A 21,119-nucleotide genomic window follows, 5' to 3' on the forward strand; every position below is an offset into this window, starting at 1 on the left:
CACTATCTGTAAGGTATAATTCTGTGAGGCTGACTATGTCAGGCTGTTGCTTGACTAGTCTATGAGATAGCTCTCCCAATTTTGGCACTAGCCACCCCCCCCCCCCCCCCCCCAAAATCAGTAAGGAGGAGTTTGCAGGGTCAACAGGACAGAGTTGGTGTAATTGTATCCGGTGCCGAGGTTGATACTGGGTTTAATTCCTTTTTTGAGACTTTGTAGCAGTTTGGTACAACTGAGTGGCTCGCTAGGCCATTTCAGAGGGCATATAAGAGTCAACTGCATTGCTGTGTCCTGTCCTCTCTCCCAGACGGTGATGTGTTGAGATACAGCGGCCCGCCCCGTGCTCACTCCGGGACGGGGACGTGTTGAGGTGGACGGGCAGCTCGCCCCGTGCTCCCTCCACGTGTGGAATTCTCAGGTGAAACAAACAATCGGCGCCAGTTCCGGGTTCGCTGACGTCACCGCTCGCTCGCGCCCGCCCATTAACGGCGGGAGGCCGAGGCTTTAGTCGGAGCCGCGGTGGAAGGCCGGCTTCACACTGAGTTTTCGGCCGTCTTTCTGTTATGTGTCGGAGGCTGTGCGGGCCTCGGCTGCTTTGGCTTTGGCTTCTGATGTGGGCTGGACATGCGGTGCTGGGTACGCGAGAGTCCATGAAGCAGCAAGGAAACAGGACCGGCACCGTCCCGGGTCACCAAGCCAACAGCAGCAGCAATAGCACCGGGCAGGAGGCGAGGGGCGAGACCAAGGGTGGCAAGTACCATGAGACCTCTGCGGAACAGACCATGATGATCCAGCGGGCCCTGTATGTGCTGGTCGTTGTCACCGCCCTGGTCGTCATCTACTTCGTGGTGAGAACCATCAGGTGAGGGGGAGCGGTTCCCAGGTGGAACAGTGACCCTGTTTATTGTTATTACTTCGATGACAGCTCAGTGAACCGAGGAGAACCAGTAGCCTACCATAATAGGAAATCACAGAATTGTTATAGCACGAAAGGAGGTCATTCAGCCCATCCTATTTATGCCAGCTCTCCAAATGAGCAATTCACCTAGTGCCATTCTCCCACCCCCTCCCTATCCTTAACCCTGCACATTATTTCTTCCAATCTCCATTTGAATGCCTTGGTTGAACCTGCCTCCACCACAGTCTCAAGGCAGCGCATTCCAGATCTTCACTTGCTGCAAGAAAATGTTTCTTCTCATGTCTCCATTGCTCCTTATGCCAATTGTCTTAAATCTGTGGCCTCTGCTTCTCGATCCTGCCACCAGTGGGAACAGTTTTTCCCTATCCCTTTGTACAGACCCCTCACACTATCAAATCTCCTCTCAACCTTCTACTCCAAGGAAAACAGTCCCAACTTCTCCAATCTATCTACATAACTTCCTCATCCCTGCAGCCATTCTTGAGTCTCTTTTGCATTCTCTCCAGTGCCTTCATATCATTCCTAAAGTCATGTGCCCAAAACTGGACACTACACTCCAGTTGAGGCCAAACCAGTGTTGTGTACAAGTTTAAAATAACCTCCTTTCTCTTGTACTCTATGCTGTTATTAATAAAGCCTAGGATACTGTATACTTTATTAACCATGCTCTCAACCTCTCCTGCCATCTTCAATGACTTATGGCATATACATCCAGGTCCCTTTGCCCCTTCATCCCATTTAGACTTATCTTTATATTGTTTTTCTGTGTTTTTCCTACCAAAATGAATTACTTCAAATTTCTCTTCATTTAATTTCATCTGCCACTTGTCCACCCCACCCATTCTACCAACTTCACTATCTTCACACTTTACGATGCTTTCAAATTTTGTACCATCTGAAATTTTTGAAATTGTGCCCTGTACATAAAATCATTAAAATATATTAGGAAGAGCAAGGGTCCCAACACTGACCCCTGGGGAATGCCACTACAAACCCTTCTGCAGAGCAAAAACATCCATTAACCACTACTTTGTTTCTTGTCATTTAGCTAATCTTGTATGTATGTTGCTACTGTCCCTTTTATTTCATGAGCTATAACTTTGCTTATAAGTCTGTTGTGTAGCACTTTATCAAATGTCTTCTGTACTATTGCCAAGTTTGCAGATGACTCAAAAATAGGTGGGAAAGCAGGTGGTGAGGGTGACACAAGGAGTCTACAGAGGGGATATTGGAAGGTTAAGTGAGTGGGCATAAACTTGGCAGGTGGAATATAATGTGGGAAAATGTGAGGTTATGCACTTTGACAGGAAGAATAGAGGAGCTGAATATTATTTAAATTGAGAAAGACTGCAGAAGGCTGCAGCACAGAGGCATTTGGGGGTCCTTGTTCATGAATCCCAAAAAGCTAGCATATTAGTTCAACAGGTAATAGGTAAGGCAAATAGAATGTTGGCCTTTATTTCAAAGGGAATGGAGTATAAAAATGGGGAAGTCTTGCTAAAATGATATAAGGCACTAGTTAGACCATACCTAGGATACTTTGAACAGTTTTGGTCCCCTTATTTAAAGAAAGATATACTGGCATTGGAGACAGCCCAGAGAAGGTTCGCTAGGTTGATCTTGGGTATAGAAGGAATTTCTTATGAGAAGAGGTTGAGTAGGTTGGGCCTGTACTCATTGGAGTTTAGAAGAATGAGAGGCAACATTATTGAAACATGAGATTCTTAGGGGGCTTGACAGGGTAGATGCTGAGAGGTTGTTTCCCCTTGTGGGAGAGTCGAGGACCAGTGGACATAATCTCAGAGTAAGAGGGCGCCCATTTAAAACAGAGATGTGGAGGAATTTCTTCTGAGGGTAGTCAATCTGTGGAATTCTTTACCGCAGAGGGCTGTAGAGGCTACATTAAGCATATTTAAGGCTGAGATAGTCTGATTTTTAATCAGTAAGGGAATCAAGGGTTATGGGGACAGGGCAGGAAAGTGGAGTTGAGGATTGTCAGATCAGCCATGATCTCATTAAATGGTGGAGCAGACTTAGTGGGCTGAATGGCCTCCTTCTGCTCCTATGACTTATGGTCTTCTGGAAGTCCATGTGTACCACTCTCATTAACCCTTTCTGTTATCTCTTTAAAAAAAAATTGCAGCAAGTTAGTTAAACACGATTTACCCTTAACTCCATGCTGGCTTTCCTGAATTAACCCATACTTGTCCTTGTGACTATTAATTTGTTTCCAGAAGTTTCCTCACCTGGGAAGTTAAACTGACTGGCCTGTAGTTGCTGGGCTTTTCTTTTACACCCTTTTTTGAACAAGGCTGTTACATTTGCAATTCTCCAGTCCTCTGGCATCACCCCTGAGTCTAAGTAAGACTGAAAAATTGTGGCTAGCGCCTCTGCACACTGTTTCCTCCGTATCCTTGGACGCATCTCATCTGGTCATGGTGACTTATCATTTAGTACCTTAGCTATTCCCCTGCCTTTTTTTTTCTTTATTCTTTCATGGGATGTGGGTGTCACTGGCAAGACCAGCATTTGTTGCCCATCCCTAATTGCCCTTGAACTGAGTAGCTTGCTGGGCCATTTCAGAAGACAGTTAAGAGTCAACCACATTGCTGTGGGTCTGGGGTCACATGTAGGCCAGACCAGGTAAGGATGGCAGATTTCCTTCCCTAAAGGACATTAGTGAGCCAGATGGGTTTTTACGACAATTGATGATAGTTTCATGGTCACCATCACTGAGACTAGCTTTGTATTCCAGATTTATTGACTGAATTCAAATTCTACCAGCTGCTGTGGCGGGATTTGAACCCATGTCCCCAGCACGTTAGCCTGGGCTTCTGGATTATTTGTCCAGTGGCATTACCACTATGTCAGTCGCCCTAAATTCCTCCATGTGTAAATTCCCTTTTTGACCCCTAATCAGCCCTACTCCACCTTTTGCCACCTATTTACTATTTATATGTCTATAGAATACTTTGGGTCTCTGAAATGTTGGAAACATAGCAGGTTCACCAATAACTTGAACAAAAACAGAATTACCTGGAAAAACTCAGCAGGTTTGGCAGCATCGGTGGAGAAGAAAAGAGTTGACGTTTCGAGTCCAACATGACCCTTCAACAGAACTGAAGTATAGTTAGGAGAGAGGTGAAATATAAGCTGGTTTAAGGTGGAGGGCGGGGGGGAGAGAGAAGTTGAGGGTGGGGTGGTTGTGGGGACAAGCAAGCAGTGATAGGAGCAGATAATCAAAAGATGTCACAGACAAAAGGATCAAAGAGGTGTTGAAGGTGGTGATATTATCTAAGAAAATTGTTAATTAAGAATGGATGGCAGGATACTCAAGGTACAGCTCTAGTGGGGGTGGGGTGGAAAGACTAACAAGGTATTAGTTGTAGATTTAAAAATAATGGAAATAGGTGGGAAAAGAAGAATCTATATAAATTATTGAAAAAAAAGGGAGGGGGAAGAAACGGGGTGGGGATGGGGGGAGGGGAGTTTAAGATCTAAAGCTGTTGAATTCAATATTCAGCCCGGAAGGCTGTAAAGTGCCTAGTCGGAAGATGAGGTGCTGTTCCTCCAGTTTGCGTTGGGCTTCACTGGAACAATGCAGCAAGCCAAGGACAGACATGTGGGCAAGAGAGCAGGGTGGAGTGTTAAAATGGCAAGCGACAGGGAGGTTTGGGTCTTTCTTGCGGACAGACCGCAGGTGTTCTGCAAAGCGGTCGCCCAGTTTGCGTTTGGTCTCTCCAATGTAGAGGAGACCGCATTGGGAGCAACGAATGCAGTAGACTAAGTTAGGGGAAATGCAAGTGAAATGCTGTTTTTAACCACCAATAACTTGGATGGTAACAGGCTTTATGTTGAGATTTAGGGTCAGAACTTAATTGCAATGATAGATATGGGAAGAGGCAAAATGACACAAGCAGTTTCTCCAATCACCAGTTATATACACAGTCATCCACCCTTTAAGTAGAATAATTTTATTGAGAGCTGCCAACATTAGACATTGCACGCTCGAGATCTTTCTTGAGTAAAGCTAAGAATATACAAACCACAAGAATGACCCATAAGCAATGGTATCTGCTGTTGGTAATAATAAGAAAAATAGTACCAACAATAATCACTAACCCCTCCCTAACACTTGACACTAACCACTAATCTTGAAACTCGCTATCCCTGAATTGTATGGTGTCATTAGGGTAATGCAGGCTAGCTGCAGTGTCAGTAGTTGTGAATTGTCATTGAGCCCACAACAATGAGGAAGGTCGGCTGTGTTGTTGACAGCCACTTCAAAATAATATACTATCCTGATGTTACAGCTCAGGATCATTCAGGTCAGCCATTGCTCAGTTGGTAGCATTCTAGTGGGTTCTCAAATCCCACTCCATAACTTGAGCACAATCTAAGCTGACACTTCAGTGTAGTACTGAGGGAGTGCTATGCTGTCAGAAGTGCTATCTTTCAGATGAAACATTAAACCAAGGCCCTGTCAATCCTTTCAGGTGGGTGTAGAAGATTCCAGGGCACAATTTTGAAGAAGAGCAGGGGAGTTATCTCTGGCCAATATTTATTCCTCAGTCAACATCTGAAAAACAGATAATCCATCATTATCACATTGCTAAACAAAACAAAAACAGAATTACCTGGAAAAACTCAGCAAGTCTGGCAGCATCGGCGGAGAAGAAATCAGTCAACGTTTCGAGCCTCCATGGCCCTTCGGCAGAACTGCAGCATAGTTTCAACAAGGGAGAAATATAAATTGGTTTAAGGTGGGTGGAGGGCGGGGGGGAAGAGGCACATTGAGGGTGTGGTGTGAGCAGATAATCAAAAGATGTCAGAGACAAAAGGGTCAAAGAGGTGTTGAAGGTGGTGGTCTTTGTCTGAGAAAAGTGCTAATTAAGAATGGAATACAGGATATTCAAAGTACAGCTCTAGTGGGGGTGGGGTGGAAAGACTAAAGGTTTTAGTTTTAGATTTAAAAATAATGGAAATAGGTGGGGAAAGAAGAATCTATATAAATTATTGAAAAAAAAGCGGGTGGGGAGGGAAAAGAAACGGGGTGGGGATGGGGGGAGGGGGAGTTTAAGATCTAAAGTTGTTGAATTCAATATTCAGCCCAGAGGGCTGTAAAGTGCCTAGTCGGAAGATGAGGTGCTGTTCCTCCAGTTTGCGTTGGGCTTCACTGGAACAATGCAGCAAGCCAAGGACAGACATGTTGGCAAGAGAACAGGGTGGAGTGTTAAAATGGCAAGCGACAGGGAGGTTTGGGTCTTTCTTGCGGACAGGCCGCAGGTGTTCCGCAAAACGGTCGCCCAGTTTGCGTTTGGTCTCTCCAATGTAGAGGAGACCGCATTGGGAGCAACGAATGCAGTAGACTAAGTTAGGGGAAATGCAAGTGAAATGCTGCTTCACTTGAAAGGAGTGTTTGGGCCCTTGGACGGTGAGGAGAGAGGAAGTGAAGGGGCAGGTGTTGCATCTTCTGCGTGGGCATGGGGAGGTGCCATAAGTGGGGGTTGAGGAGTAGGGGGTGATGGAGGAGTGGACCAGGGTGTCCCGGAGGGAACGATCCCTACGGAATGCCGTCAAGGGGGGTGAAGGGAAGATGTGTTTGGTGGTGGCATCATGCTGGAGTTGGCGGAAATGGCGGAGGATGATCCTTTGAATGCGGAGGCTGGTGGGGTGATAAGTGAGGACAAGGGGGACCCAATCATGTTTCTGGGAAGGAGGAGAAGGCGTGAGGGAGGATGCACGGGATATGGGCCGGACACGGTTGAGGGCCCTGTCAACGACCGTGGATGGAAAACCTCGGTTAAGGAAGAAGGAGGACATGTCAGAGGAGCTGTTTTTGAAGGTAGCGTCATCAGAACAGATGCGACAGAGGCGAAGGAACTGAGAGAATGGAATGGAGTCTTTACAGGAAGCGGGGTGTGAGGAGCTGTAGTCGAGGTAGCTGTGGGAGTCGGTAGGCTTGTAATGGATATTGGTGGACAGTCTATCATCAGAAATTGAGACAGAGAGGTCAAGGAAGGGAAGAGAAGTGTCAGAGATGGACCATGTGAAGATGATGGAGGGGTGAAGATTGGAAGCAAAATTAATAAATTTTTCCAGGTCCCGACGAGAGCATGAAGCAGCACCGAAGTAATCATCGATGTACCGGAGAAAGAGTTGTGGGAGTGTGCCGGAGTAGGACTGGAACAAGGAATGTTCCACATACCCCATAAAGAGACAGGCATAGCTGGGGCCCATGCGGGTACCCATAGCCACACCTTTTATTTGGAGGAAGTGAGAGGAGTTAAAGGAGAAATTGTTCAGTGTGAGAACAAGTTCAGCCAGACGGAGGAGAGTAGTGGTGGATGGGGATTGTTGGGGCCTCTGTTCAAGGAAGAAGCTAAGGGCCCTCAGACCATCCTGGTGGGGGATGGAGGTGTAGAGGGATTGGACATCCATGGTGAAGAGGAAGCGGTTGGGGCCAGGGAACTGGAAATTGTTGATGTGACGTAAGGTGTCAGAGGAATCACGGATGTAGGTGGGAAGGGACTGGACAAGGGGAGAGAGAAGGGAGTCAAGATAACGAGAAATGAGTTCCGTGGGGCAGGAACAGGCTGACACGATCGGTCTGCCAGGAGAGTCCTGTTTGTGGATTTTGGGTAGGAGGTAGAAGCGGGCCGTCCGAGGTTGGGCGACTATCAAGTTGGAAGCTGTGGGAGGAAGATCTCCAGAGGAGATGAGGTCAGTGACAGTCCTGGAAACAATGGCTTGATGTTCTGTGGTGGGGTCATGGTCCAGGGAGAGGTAGGAGGAAACGTCTGCGAGTTGACGCTCAGCCTCCGCGAGGTAGAGGTCAATGCGCCAGACAACAACAGTACCACCCTTGTCAGCGGGTTTGATGACAATGTTGGGGTTGGACCTGAGAGAACGGAGTGCAGCGAGTTCAGAGAGAGACAGATTAGAATGGGTGAGAGGAGCAGAGAAATTGAGACGGCTAATGTCACGCCGACAGTTCTCAATGAAAAGATCAAGAGAAGGTAAGAATCCAGAGGGAGGGGTCCAAGTGGAGGGAGAATATTGGAGGTGGGTAAAAGGATCCGTTGAACGGGGAGAGTACTCCTGCCCAAAGAAGTGAGCACGGAGACGAAGACGGCGGAAGAAGAGTTCAGCATCATGCCGAGCCCGAAATTCATTGAGATGAGGGCGTAAGGGTATGAAACTAAGTCCTTTGCTGAGCACTGAACGTTCAGCATCGGAGAGGGGAAGGTCAGGGGGTATAGTGAATACGCGGCTGGGGCTGGGATTGGAAGATGGGGTGAGGACGGAGGGACAAGCAGGGGTGGAGGGTCCCAGATGGGTGTTGGAGTCGATGAGTTGTTGGAGCTTGCGTTCCTTAGCACTTGAGAGAAAGAGAAAAAGTTTCTTGTTGAGGCGACGGATGAGGCGAAGAATAAAATGAAACTGGGGGCACGCGCAGCTTTGAAAAAGGGTGCGGCGGTGCTGCTGGAGGGAGAGGTCGAGTGTGTTCATATGGCGGTGCATGGCACTGAGTGTGGATCTCAGAATGCGACGGGAACAGCAGTCCGAGAAACGTTTTATGTCCCGGAGATACCTGTAATCCTGGGTGGGTTCGAAACGAGAGGGATGGAATTTCAGTTGAAATCCACGTGGGGTGAGTCGGAGACGGAGACAGTCACTGAGAAAGGAGATATGGCTGTGAAAGCGGGTTTTAGTAAACACCTTGTCAAACACCAGGAGAGAAATGGAAAGCAATGAAGGTGAGCAGGGCAGAAGAGACAGTCGGAAATCCTGTCGGAGGACAGAACCGTACTTCTTCCAAGAGGGCATTTTTTTGAAGAGAGGTGGCAGTCAATTAAACACAGAGATCAAAGGATCATCCTCCGCCATTTCTGCCAACTCCAGCATGATGCCACCACCAAACACATCTTCCCTTCACCCCCCTTGACGGCATTCCGTAGGGATCATTCCCTCCGGGACACCCTGGTCCACTCCTCCATCACCCCCTACTCCTCAACCCCCACTTATGGCACCTCCCCATGCCCACGCAGAAGATGCAACACCTGCCCCTTCACTTCCTCTCTCCTCACCGTCCAAGGGCCCAAACACTCCTTTCAAGTGAAGCAGCATTTCACTTGCATTTCCCCTAACTTAGTCTACTGCATTCGTTGCTCCCAATGCGGTCTCCTCTACATTGGAGAGACCAAACGCAAACTGGGCGACCGTTTTGCGGAACACCTGCGGCCTGTCCGCAAGAAAGACCCAAACCTCCCTGTCGCTTGCCATTTTAACACTCCACCCTGTTCTCTTGCCAACATGTCTGTCCTTGGCTTGCTGCATTGTTCCAGTGAAGCCCAACGCAAACTGGAGGAACAGCACCTCATCTTCCGACTAGGCACTTTACAGCCCTCTGGGCTGAATATTGAATTCAACAACTTTAGATCTTAAACTCCCCCTCCCCCCATCCCCACCCCGTTTCTTTTCCCCCCCACCCGCTTTTTTTTCAATAATTTATATAGATTCTTCTTTCCCCACCTATTTCCATTATTTTTAAATCTAAAACTAAAACCTTTAGTCTTTCCACCCCACCCCCACTAGAGCTGTACTTTGAATATCCTGTATTCCATTCTTAATTAGCACTTTTCTCAGACAAAGACCACCACCTTCAACACCTCTTTGACCCTTTTGTCTCTGACATCTTTTGATTATCTGCTCACACCACACCCTCAATGTGTCTCTTCCCCCCCGCCCCCCACCCACCTTAAACCAATTTATATTTCTCCCTTGTTGAAACTATGCTGCAGTTCTGCCGAAGGGCCATGGAGGCTCGAAACGTTGACTGATTTCTTCTCCGCCGATGCTGCCAGACTTGCTGAGTTTTTCCAGGTAATTCTGTTTTTGTTTTGTTTTGGATTTCCAGCATCCGCAGTAGCTTTTAGCTTTTTGTTTTTATCACATTGCTGTTTGTGGGAGCTTCTTGTATGCAAATTGGCTGCCACATTTCCTACATTACAACAGTGACTACACTTCAAAAGTAATTCATCAGCTGTAAAGCGTTTTGATACGTCCAGTTGCTGTGAACGACACAATATAAACTATGAGTCTTTTCTCCTTTTTGTAAGGAATAGGAAAGAGTAGGCCATTCTTCCCCTTGAGCTATTCACTGAGATCATGGCTGATCTGCACCTAAACCCCATTTACCTGTTTAATCCACATCCTTTGATACCCTTACCTAACAAAAATGTATCTCTCTTGAAAGCACTAATTGCCTTAGTATTCACTGTCTTTTGGTGGTGAGAGTTTTGCCAATAAGTGCAAGAACTACATTGACTAATAGTCTTAATCTTATTGACAATTTCCTCCTTCCCCTATTTCATCAGGCCAAATTTTCCCTAAGGTTGTCCCCTGTCCTATCTGAGCTCTAATTGTCTTTTTTTCTATCTTCTCTTCTATCTCCCGTTTCTGAGTTCATCTCATCCATTAGACCAACATTTTGTTCCCTTGGCACTATTTCCACCAAGCTGCTGGCCACGGAAATTGCCTCTTTGGCCCTCAAGTTAACTGATATTGTCAATGATTCTTTTGCCTCAGATACTGTCCGGCTCACATTGAAATCTGCCGTAATCACCCATCTGAAAAAACCCTACCCTTGACCCCTCTGTCCTTGCATACTACTGTCCCATCGTAAAATTTCCTTTACTCTCAGTCCTTAAAATTGCTGTCACCTCTCAAATCTATGGCATCTTTCCTGGAACTCTATTTTTGAATCCCCCCAATCAGGTTGCTGCTCCTGGCACAATACTGAAATAGCCCTTGTCAAAGTCACAAATAACATCCTTTGTGACTGTGATCATGGTAAACTATCCCTTGTCCTGTCAACCTGCTTGCATTTGCACTGCTTCGCTGTTAGTTTGCGAACCAGTGCACTTGCTCTTTGCTATTCCACTGCCGAATACGCCTGCCCTGCATGGGAAAGATCTACTCGTGTTAAGAAGATGGATGCCGTTCTGAATGCAAGTTGCCCACTTATCACAGGTTGTTTGAAACCAACAAACACCATCAGCCTATATATCCTGGCGGGTATTGCTCCCCCTGATATAAGAAGAACGGTAGCCAGTAAGAAATAGCGACTCCGTCAAACATCAGATGAGAGGCACCCTCTCCATGGTCATACACCTACAACCAGCCGCCTAAAGTCAAGGAACAGTTTCATGAACAGTGCTGTTCCATTACAATCACCCCATCTGAAGCCCGCATCGCCTTGTGGAAAGACCGGCTCGCCAGTCTCGAACAACCCCCAGCGGTGGAAATTCTGCCGGATGAAAGCCTTCCCCCAGGAGCTAATTGCAACTAGGCAACCTGGAAGTGCCTTAACAGACTTAGGACTGGTGTAGGTCGTTCAAAGGAGTCACTAAGCAAATGGGGATATACAACCAGCCCGACAACTTGTGAATGTGGAACTGAGCCACAGACTATGCAACATCTCCTGCAATGCCTATCGCTAGAGAAACCTTGCACTGTGGCAGATCTTGCCGAATTCAACAGCAAGGCGCAAAAATGTGTCCAGTTCTGGCTGGGCCATGTATAGACTGTCCGTGGACATGATAAGAAGAAGAAGCTGTTAGTTTCATGAGAACAGCATCTCGCCCTTCCCTGTGATTTTGATGAAGTTGCTGTATTTGCACACTAGTTGCCCATTAAAAACGCCATAAAGTTAATCCCAATAATTAATAGCATATCTTATTATTAGTACCCTCTAAATGACAATTATTAATGACTGCTTTTCAATCTTTCTTGCCCTGAAAGTGAACAACTAAAAGTATGGGGTCTTATTCCTTCAGGTTATAATTATTTGGAAATTTAAAAAATGAAATTTACAGTTTTAATTTTCCTTTGTCTCTTTTTTTCATTCTCTGTTAATCCTTTCTTTCCTTCTCTTTATTTCTCTATCTGATTTGACATTGAATTCACCCACTCAAATTCATCCTCCTCCTCGGTCCTTGCCCTGTTTATTTCTAATCTTATAATTTCATTGGTTAAGGAGATCCACAGGTTTATCCTTTGTTCACCAAGGTCCCAGATGCACCAACTTAAACCAATTTATATTTCACCTCTTTTCTATTTTTACTTAGTTCTGTTGAAGGGTCATTTGGACTCGAAACGTTAACTGTGCTCCTCTCCACAGATGCTGCCAGACCTGTTGAGTTTTTCCAGGTATTTTTGTTTTTGTCCCAGATGCACTGTTGCCCTCACTGCAAAGTTACAAGCTTGCACTTCCAGCAACTTCTGTGAGTAAAAGATTTTAGGGGAGGTGGCATAGTGGTGTTGTCACCGGACTAGTAATCCAGAGACCCAGGGGTAATGCTCTGGGGACCTGGGTTTGAATCCCACCATGGCAGATGGTGGAATTTGAATTAAATAAATATCTGGAATTAGTCTAATGATGACCATGAAACCATTGTTGATTGTCGTGAAAACCCATCGGTTTCCCTGAATCTGCTGGCAGTTTAAAGGTTAAAACACCACATTTGATTTGCTGAAGCATCTGTTAATTTTATTATAGAATGGGGGAATAGGAGAAATTAAAGGCAGTAATCTTGTCAAGTATGAAATGATGTATAAACATGACAAAGCTTAAACAGTTAAAGTTCAACGTGTCCCTTTCATACATGGGTGACGTAGCTCTTAATTTTGAATCACAATTACGGTAGTTTATTGTTGGGGGGGGGAAAAGGATGTGGAACAGAATGTTTGGCATAGATCCCAAAAACATAATATATTTGTATTCAGGGCTAAAATTTGGTAAGGATACCATGTTTGACATAGTGAGTGGCTGTATTTTTTTTTGAAAAATTAAACTGTTTCCTTGTGCAGCACTTTTAATTTGCATATTTACATTTTTTTGTGCGTGTATACTTTTTATATCTTGGTAGGTTGAATTTCCAGTAAAGATATAATACATCTCATGACCTAAATGTGGGTTGTTCCATGAGTCAACTGTCTACTCTGGCTCACTTTTGCTCATCTCAGGGATTCCCATCGAATATCATAGTTGCTGGTTTACTTCTGTGATACTCATACAACAGTTGGATTATCTAATGTGATCATATCAGGAAATTCCAAACCAGGATGTGGAATCATAATGTGGCCTTTTGGGGAACAGTGTCAGGTATCTGAGATTGGGAGGGATTTTTCCACCTGGACAAATTCTTTACTGGAAGAATGGAGGAAGTTCTGAGCTTGGGGGATAAGTGAAGGGGGTTTTGTAGATTACACTGGGGGAGGTTTTGCTAAGGTGACATGTAAAAAGAGGTAGTGTGGGGAGGCGGGTAGGCTTTAGACGTGCAAGAATTTTGAGGATGTAGCTAGGATGCAAGCAAACTTGAAGCTAATAAGAGTGCAAATGCTATTTGATTTTTAAGACAGTGCCCTGGGCCAACTGCCTCATACTCCCATTCTTGCTTTCATTTGCCTCTTCAGACCCACTGCTTCATGTGGTTTGTGAGAAAATGGTGGGTTGTCCTATCAGTCGATGACTGGATATGTAATGTGAGATTTGCGCTACTATGTTATGTTTCTATTAGCCCGGCTTAAGCCGCATTACTGTGTCTGAGCTAGGCAGTTTTCTACTGACAACATCAGATCTTGCCACTAAAATTGTTAAATCCAAGGGTTTGTTATAAGCCATGTTTATAATTGTGAATCTATACCATACTGTGTCCACTTCCAGTTGTGTGGAGCTCAGCAATTCAATCTTGAGTGCCTGAGTCCTACAAATTTTCTCCTAGGCATTTTTCTGCACATTAGAACGCATTGATGGTCCAGAAAATACGTTAATCTTATGTCCTGCTAATTTAAAAATAAAAAGCATCATATTCAGTTTTTCATTTCTATGCTTAGCAGTAAATTAAGAGAAAATTGTGAGGGAACGGCAACTGAAGCCCCCCCGCCCCACCACCACCACCACCAAAAGCCTAAATTGAGAGAAATCTGTAAATATCAGTTTTTATTTTGAATATCACTAAAGCTCAAGAAAGTAAGCAAGGGACTAAGACAGACAATTAAGGTAAATGGCAGCCCTGGATAACGCTCTTCTAGACTTCAGTGACAGTTAGTTACACTTGTCAGAACCTTTGTATGTTTGCAGAAGTTGCATTATATACACTTATTGAAAATCAGACAATCAATCTTGTGAGGTCTTTCTGGAAAAATGTTATTTACATAGAGATATTACATTAGTACAATGTTTAGTGCAATTTTACTAACAAAGGAGCAAAATACCAGACATTGAGGTTGAGCCTAAACTGAGCTGAATTGCATGTCTGAATTGTCCCCAAAGTACATTGTGTCATTTGTTGCCTGGCTGTTGGTGATGCCATAGCAGCACAGGGGGCTTGCTGTCAAATATCCAAAATGCTCTGCAGAATTAAAAGAGCTATCACTGGTAAATGTCCTGTATTATGACATCCATTTGATGCTAACAATATAGCCAAAATTAACTGCTATTTTGTGATCTATATGAGATGTTTACAATAATTTTTCATTTTAATCTAGGATGAGAAGGATTAACAGAAAAAACCGCAAGTATGGTATACTGAACACAAATCTAGAAAACATGGAAATGAGGCCTTTAGATCAAGATGATGATGATGAGGATGATACATTATTTGATGTACATCATTCAAGAAGGTGAGTGATTAATCAAATATATGCTCTCTTTAATGAAAAAAAAACAACAATCTATGAAGTTAGTAAATTAGTTGGCTCTCTTAGTTTAGTGTCCAAAATCATAATGTAACCATATGCAAGACTCCAATTAATGGAAAAAGAAAAACTGATCACTTATCATTGTTTTTGATAAAAGCTTTTGATAAAGTCCCACATAAGAGGTTAGTGTGCAAAATTAAAGCACGTGGGATTGGGCGTAATATATTGACTTGGATTCAGATTTGGTTAGCAGGCTGAAAACAGAGTAGGAAGAAATGGGTATTTTTTGGAATGGCAGGCCGTGACTAGTGGGGCACCACAAGGATTGGTGCTTGAGCCTCAGCTATTCACAATATATATCAATGATTTGGATGAGAGAACCAAAATATTTCCAAGCTTGCTGATGACACAAAACATGGTGCGAATGTGAGTGGTGAGGAGGTTAAGAGCCTTCAAGGCGATTTAGACAAGTTGAGTGAATGGGAAAATACATGGCAGATGCAGTATAATGTGGATAAGTGTGAAGTTATCCACTTTGGTAGGAAAAACAGAATAGCAGAGTATTTATTTAAATGGTGATAGATTGGGAAATGTTTATGTACAAAGGGACCTGGGTGTCCTTGTATACCAATCACTGAAAGCAAGCATGCAGATGCAGCAAGCAGTTAAGAAGGCAAATAGTATTTTGGCCTTCGTTGCCAGAGGACTTGAGTACAGGAGCAAGGATGTCTTACTGCAGCTGTACAGGGCCTTGGTGAGACCACACCTGGAGTATTATGTACAGTTTTGGTCTCCTTACCTAAGAAAGGATATACTTCCCATAGAGGCAGTGCAGCCACTGTTCACCGGACTGATTCCTGGGATGACAGGATTATCATATGAGGAGAAATTTGGCTGAGTAGTCCTGTATTCACTGGATTTTAGAAGAATAAGAGAGTGCCTCATTGAAACATATAAAATTTTGACAGGACTGGGCAGACTAGATGCAGGGATGATGTTTCCTCTGGCTGGGAGATCTAGAACAAAGGGTCACAGTCACAGGATGCAGGATAGACCATTTAGGACTGAGATGAGAAGGAACTTCTTCACTCAGAGCGTGGTGAATCTGGAATTCTCTACCACAAAGGCTGTGGAAGCCAAGTCACTGAATATGTTTAAGGAGGAAATAGATTTCTGGACTTTAAAGGCATCGAGGGTAATGGGGAGAGAGCGGGAGTATGGTGTTGTTAGAGGATCAACCATGATCATATTTAATGGCGGAGCAGGCTCAAAGGGCCGAATGATCTACTCCTGCTCCTATTTTCTGTTTCTATGTTTTGCCTAATCAAACAGATGTACATAAAATTGTACTTCAAATTGTATAAATTAAAAAATGCTTCAGCACATACATGAAAGACATGGAGCAATCAAGTGCCAATACTTCAATAGATCTATTCAGTTGAAAACTCCATTCTGGCACTCTAGCATTATGAAATTGTTTGTGAAGTGCACTAGTGAAATTGTGCAGTAATTTACTAATAGTGTGAAACACTAAGTAGTCAAGTGGAATAGCTCACTTAACTTGATTGAATAACTAAGTGAGTGCTCCAGTTGAGTGACCAGAAATTGAAAATCACAAGCTATTTCCTATGAACATTTACTCCATCCATTCCAGGAAATGGAAGAGAATTTCAAAGAACTTCCTTTTTATGTCTTGATATTTAAAAAAAAGCTTATGGGAAATCCACTTCTAGAACTCTGTCTGAAACCCCAGATGAATGTAGAATTTCAAGAAAGCTAATTCTGACATGGAGCAACAGTCTGGAGCTGAACTAAATTGTTCACAACCTTGGTGCAGTATTTGACCCCGAGATGGGCCACATATCCATTCCATTACTAAAACTGCCCATTCCCACCTCCAAAGCGTTGACTTTGTTTATCTGCTGCTAAAACCCTCATCCATGTATTTGTTACCTGTAGACTTGACTATCCCAACATACTCCTACCCTCAAACTTAAGGCCATCGAAAATTCTGCTGCCCATGTCCTAACTCGCATCAAGTCCCATTCACTTTGTGTTTACAGACCTGCATTTACTCCCAGTTAAGCAACACCCCTACTTGTAAAATTTTCCACCTCATTTTGAAATCTCTCCATGCCTTTCCCCTTCTTACCTCCTTCTGCCCTACAACCCAGATATTGTGCTTCTCCAATTCTGGCCCCTTGCATATGCCCGATTTTAATTGCTCCACCATTGGCAGCTGTTCTTTCAGCTATCAAGGCCTTAAGCTCTGAACTTGCCTCACTAAACCTCTCCACCTCCACATCTTGTTTTCCTCTTTTAAAGACGCTCCTTAAAACCTATCTCCTTGACCAGGCTTTTTGTTACCTTCATTTGTATCTTTTTACATGGCGCAGTGTTGAATTTTGTATGATGATGCTCCTGTGAAACGTTGGGATGCCATATACATGTACACAAGCTGTTCTTAGTCTGTTGGCATCAATTCTCTGGCACAGTTGGAAAGTGAGGAAATGCTTTTGTTTCATTCTCCCAAAATTTGGAATCATAGAATGTAATAGGATTTAAACGAGCTATTTGACCTATTACATTGGTGACAGTATTTTTCTCCACATGTGCTTCTTCATCTATCCTATTCTCCTCCTACTTGTCCCCTAATAGCATTCTTTAATAGTCCAGGATTAGCAGGTGGTACCATTTGAATTAAGTTTTGATAATGCGCTGCAAATTGTAGAACACAATGTGACACGTTGTATACTTTCACTTAAAGCCCTCTTCATGTTTCATGATTCAGCGGGATTAATAATTTTCCCTCTATCATGCTGGGTGTAAAACCTGTTTTTTTAAACCAACCTTGAATCAAAATATAAAAGCAAGGCTATTTGTTCAATTAGGGTTGTCTGTTTATGGTAATTCATAACCACTATTACATGCTGCTTATCAGAAAATTGGGTAGAATTCAGATTTTCTACCAATTCATAGTTGAAAGTACTTTCACGTTTTTGTCTATGAACAACACAATAGGTGATCAACAATTTTTCCAGTAAAACTTAATGTATTTGAATATATAAGTTGGATATCCAGCAATAAACTGAGAATAATGCATTTATTATACAAGGGTATGGGCTGTGTCCCAAACTGAGTAAAATATTCCAAATGAGATCTGATTAGTAGTCTGTGTAACTGAATTTATACTCTTGATTTTAGCTGAGAACTAGCTTTTACTGACTTGGGTACCTAAATCCCCCTATTCATCCACACCCTAGTGCTTTGCCATCTGCTTTTCTTTATATCCAAAGTAGATTACCTTACATTACATGACTGCATCTGGTGTCATTCCACCCACTCAATCTATCTGCCCTTTTCACTTTTGTTTTCTTCACTGTACTTTTCTGGCATCTGTAGCCTTGGATATATTCCCCTCTGCTTTCAAACCAGGTCACTTATTTATGAGAACAAAGCTGAGGCAATGGAATATTGAAACTGAGTGTGAATAATAACCCTGTATCTAAACCAGGCAGGCCACAGATCTCCACAGCATAGGTAATTGAGCATTCTACCTGGCTCACTAGAGGGGCTTGAAGAGATAGACCTACTGTAGACTGACATTCCTTCCACTCCGATTCAGGTAAGTCAGCACACCGCTATCTTAATGTGGGTGGGTTTGACTTGACAAATGTTTGAATGCTGGCTACTAATTTGTATCAGTAAACTCTCGTGGTTTTAGCGTTAAAGCTGCAGCAGTTCTATTGCACACACTTAAATCTTGCCGCTTGCTAACTTACACCTGAGCTCTCTGGACCTAGCTAAGTGGGATTTCTCTCTATGGGATGAAAATGTATATTTCATATTGGGCAAACAAATTTTCTGTAGCTTGGTTCCCAGTAGTTTGGTTTGTAGATTTTAAAATACAATGAATTTCCAATCAATTGTGATCCTTCACTTTCATAATCTACAACTACATCCCACATACCTCATCTGACTTCATACAAAACAGTTTCAACATATCATGAAGATTATGTCGATTGTCTTTAAAGTAGTCTAAACAAATCCATAGAAACATAGAAAATAGGAGCGGGAGTAGGTCATTCAGCCCTTGGAGCCTGCTCCGCCATTCATTTATGATTATGGTTGATCATCCAGCTCAATAACCTGCTCCTGTTTTCTCCCCATATCCTTCGATCGCTTTCGCCCCAAGAGCTATATCTAACTCCTTCTTGAAAACAAACAATGTTTTGGCCTCAACAACTTCGTGGTAGCAAATTCCATAGGCTCACCACTCGCTGGGTAGAGAAATTTCTCATCTCAGTCCTAAATGGTCTACCCCGTATCCTTAGACTCTGACCCCTGGTTCTGGACTCCCCCACCATCGGGAACATCCTTCCTGCATCAACCCTGTCTAGTCCTGTTGGAATTTTATAGGTTTCTATGAGATCCCCCCTCCTCATTCTTCTAAACTCCAGCGAATATAATCCTAACCAACTCAATCTCTTCTCATATGTCAGTCCCGCCATCCCAGGAATCAGTCTGGTAAACCTTCACTGCAATCCCTCTATAGCAAGAACATCTGTCCTCAGATAAGGAGACCAAAACTGCACACAGTACTCCAGGTGTGGTCTTACAAAGGCCCTGTATAATTGCAGCAATACATCCCTGCTCCTGTACTCGAATCCTCTCGCTATGAAAGCCAACATACCATCTGCCTTCTTTACCGCCTGCTGCACTTGCATGCTTACCTTCAGCGACTGGTGTACGAGGACACCCAGGTCTCGCACATTCCCCTCTCTTAATTTATGGCCATTCAGATAATAATCTGCCTTCCTGTTTTTGCTACCAAATTGGATAACCTCACATTTATCCACATTATACTGCATCTGCCATGCATTTTCCCACGCACTCAGCTTGTCCAAATCACACTGAAGCATCTCTGCATCCTCCTCACAGCTCACCCTCCCACCCAGCTTTGTGTCATCTGCAAATTTGGAGATTTTACATTTAGTTCCCTCATCTAAATCATTAATATATATTGTGAATAGCTGGGGTCCCAGCACTGATCCCTGCGGTACCCCACTAGTCACTGCCTGCCATTTGGAAAAAGACCCGTTTATTCCTTCTCTGTTTCCTGTCTGCCAACCAATTTTCTATCCATCTCAATACACTACCCCTAATCCCATGCGCTTTAATTTTACACGCTAATCTCTTATGTGGGACTTTGTCGAAAGCCTTCTGAAAGTCCAAATAAACTACACCCACTGGCTCTCCCTCATCAACTCTACTAGTTACATCCTCAAAAAATTCCAGTAGATCTGTCAAGCATGATTTCTCTTTCGTAAATCCATACTGACTCTGTCCGATTCTGCCACCATTTTCCAAGTGCTCAGCTATTAAATCTTTTATAATGGACTCTAGAATTTTCCCCACTATCGACATCAGGCTGACTGGTCTATAATTCCCAGTTTTGTCTCTACTTCCCTTTTTAAATAGTGGGGTTACATTAGCTACTCTCCAACCTGTAGGAATGTTCCAGAGTCTAAAGAATCTCGGAAGATGACTGCCGATGTATCCACTCTTTCTAGGGCCACCTTCTTAAGTACTCTGGGGTGTAGATTATCAGGCCCTGGGGATTTATTGGCCTTCAGTCCCATCAATTTCCGTAACACCATTTCCCTACTAATACTGATTTCTTTTCAGTTCCTCCCTCTCACTAAACCCTGTGTTCCCCAACATTTCTGGTATGTTATTAGTGTCCTCCTTTTGTGAAGACAGAACCAAAGTATGTATTTCTAATACATAAGGATGAATTCTATCATATTATGGTCACTCATCCCCAAGGGGCCTCGCACAACTAGATTGCCAATTAGTCCTTTCTCATTACACAATACCCAGTCTAGGATAGCCTGTTCTCTAGTTGGTCCCACAACGTATTGGTCCAGAAAACCATCCGGTATACACTCCAGGAATTCTTCCTCTATGGTATTGTTACTAATTTGATTTTCCCAATCTATATGCAGATTAAAGTCACCCAGAATTACAGATGTTCCTTTATTTCATGCATCTCTAATTTCCTGTTTAATGCCATTCCCAACATCACCACTACAGTTTGGGAGTCTATATACAACCCCCACTAACATTTTTTGTCCCTTAGTTTCTCAGCTCTACCCATACAGATTCCACATTGTCTGAGCTAATATCTTTCCTCATTATTGCATTAATTTCCTCTTTAACCAGCAATGCAACTCCACCGCCTTTTCCTTTTTGTCTGCCCTTCCTAAATACTGAATACCCCTGGACGTTCAGTTCCCACCCCTTGTCACCCTACAGCCATGTCTCCGTAACCCCAACTATATCATATCTGTTTACGTCTATTTGCGCAGTTAATTCATCATTATTGCGAATGCTCCTCGCGTTAAGGCACAAAAGCCTTAAGGCTTGTCTTTTTAACATTACTTGTCCCATTCCCACTATTTTTCACTGAGGCCCTGTTTGATTCTTGCCT

At 43.6% G+C, this 21,119-nt stretch overlaps 1 protein-coding gene across 3 annotated transcripts in view; it reads left to right on the forward strand.

Moving 5' to 3' along the window:
* Window positions 1–202: 202 nt before the first annotated feature.
* Window positions 203–21,119, forward strand: part of LOC144694995 (membrane protein FAM174A-like) — a 65,608-nt gene continuing 44,691 nt past the window's right edge. For all 3 annotated transcript variants that reach the window (XM_078565842.1, XM_078565850.1, XM_078565832.1), the window contains exons 1-2: window positions 203–862; window positions 14,474–14,608. In XM_078565842.1, the coding sequence (XP_078421968.1) occupies window positions 564–862; window positions 14,474–14,608 (434 nt within the window). In that variant the 5' untranslated portion in view covers window positions 203–563. The remainder of the gene's footprint in view (window positions 863–14,473; window positions 14,609–21,119) is intronic.

The sequence above is a fragment of the Cetorhinus maximus genome, chromosome 2 (assembly GCF_964194155.1).
Source record: "Cetorhinus maximus chromosome 2, sCetMax3.hap1.1, whole genome shotgun sequence".
NCBI classification, from domain to species: domain Eukaryota; kingdom Metazoa; phylum Chordata; class Chondrichthyes; order Lamniformes; family Cetorhinidae; genus Cetorhinus; species Cetorhinus maximus.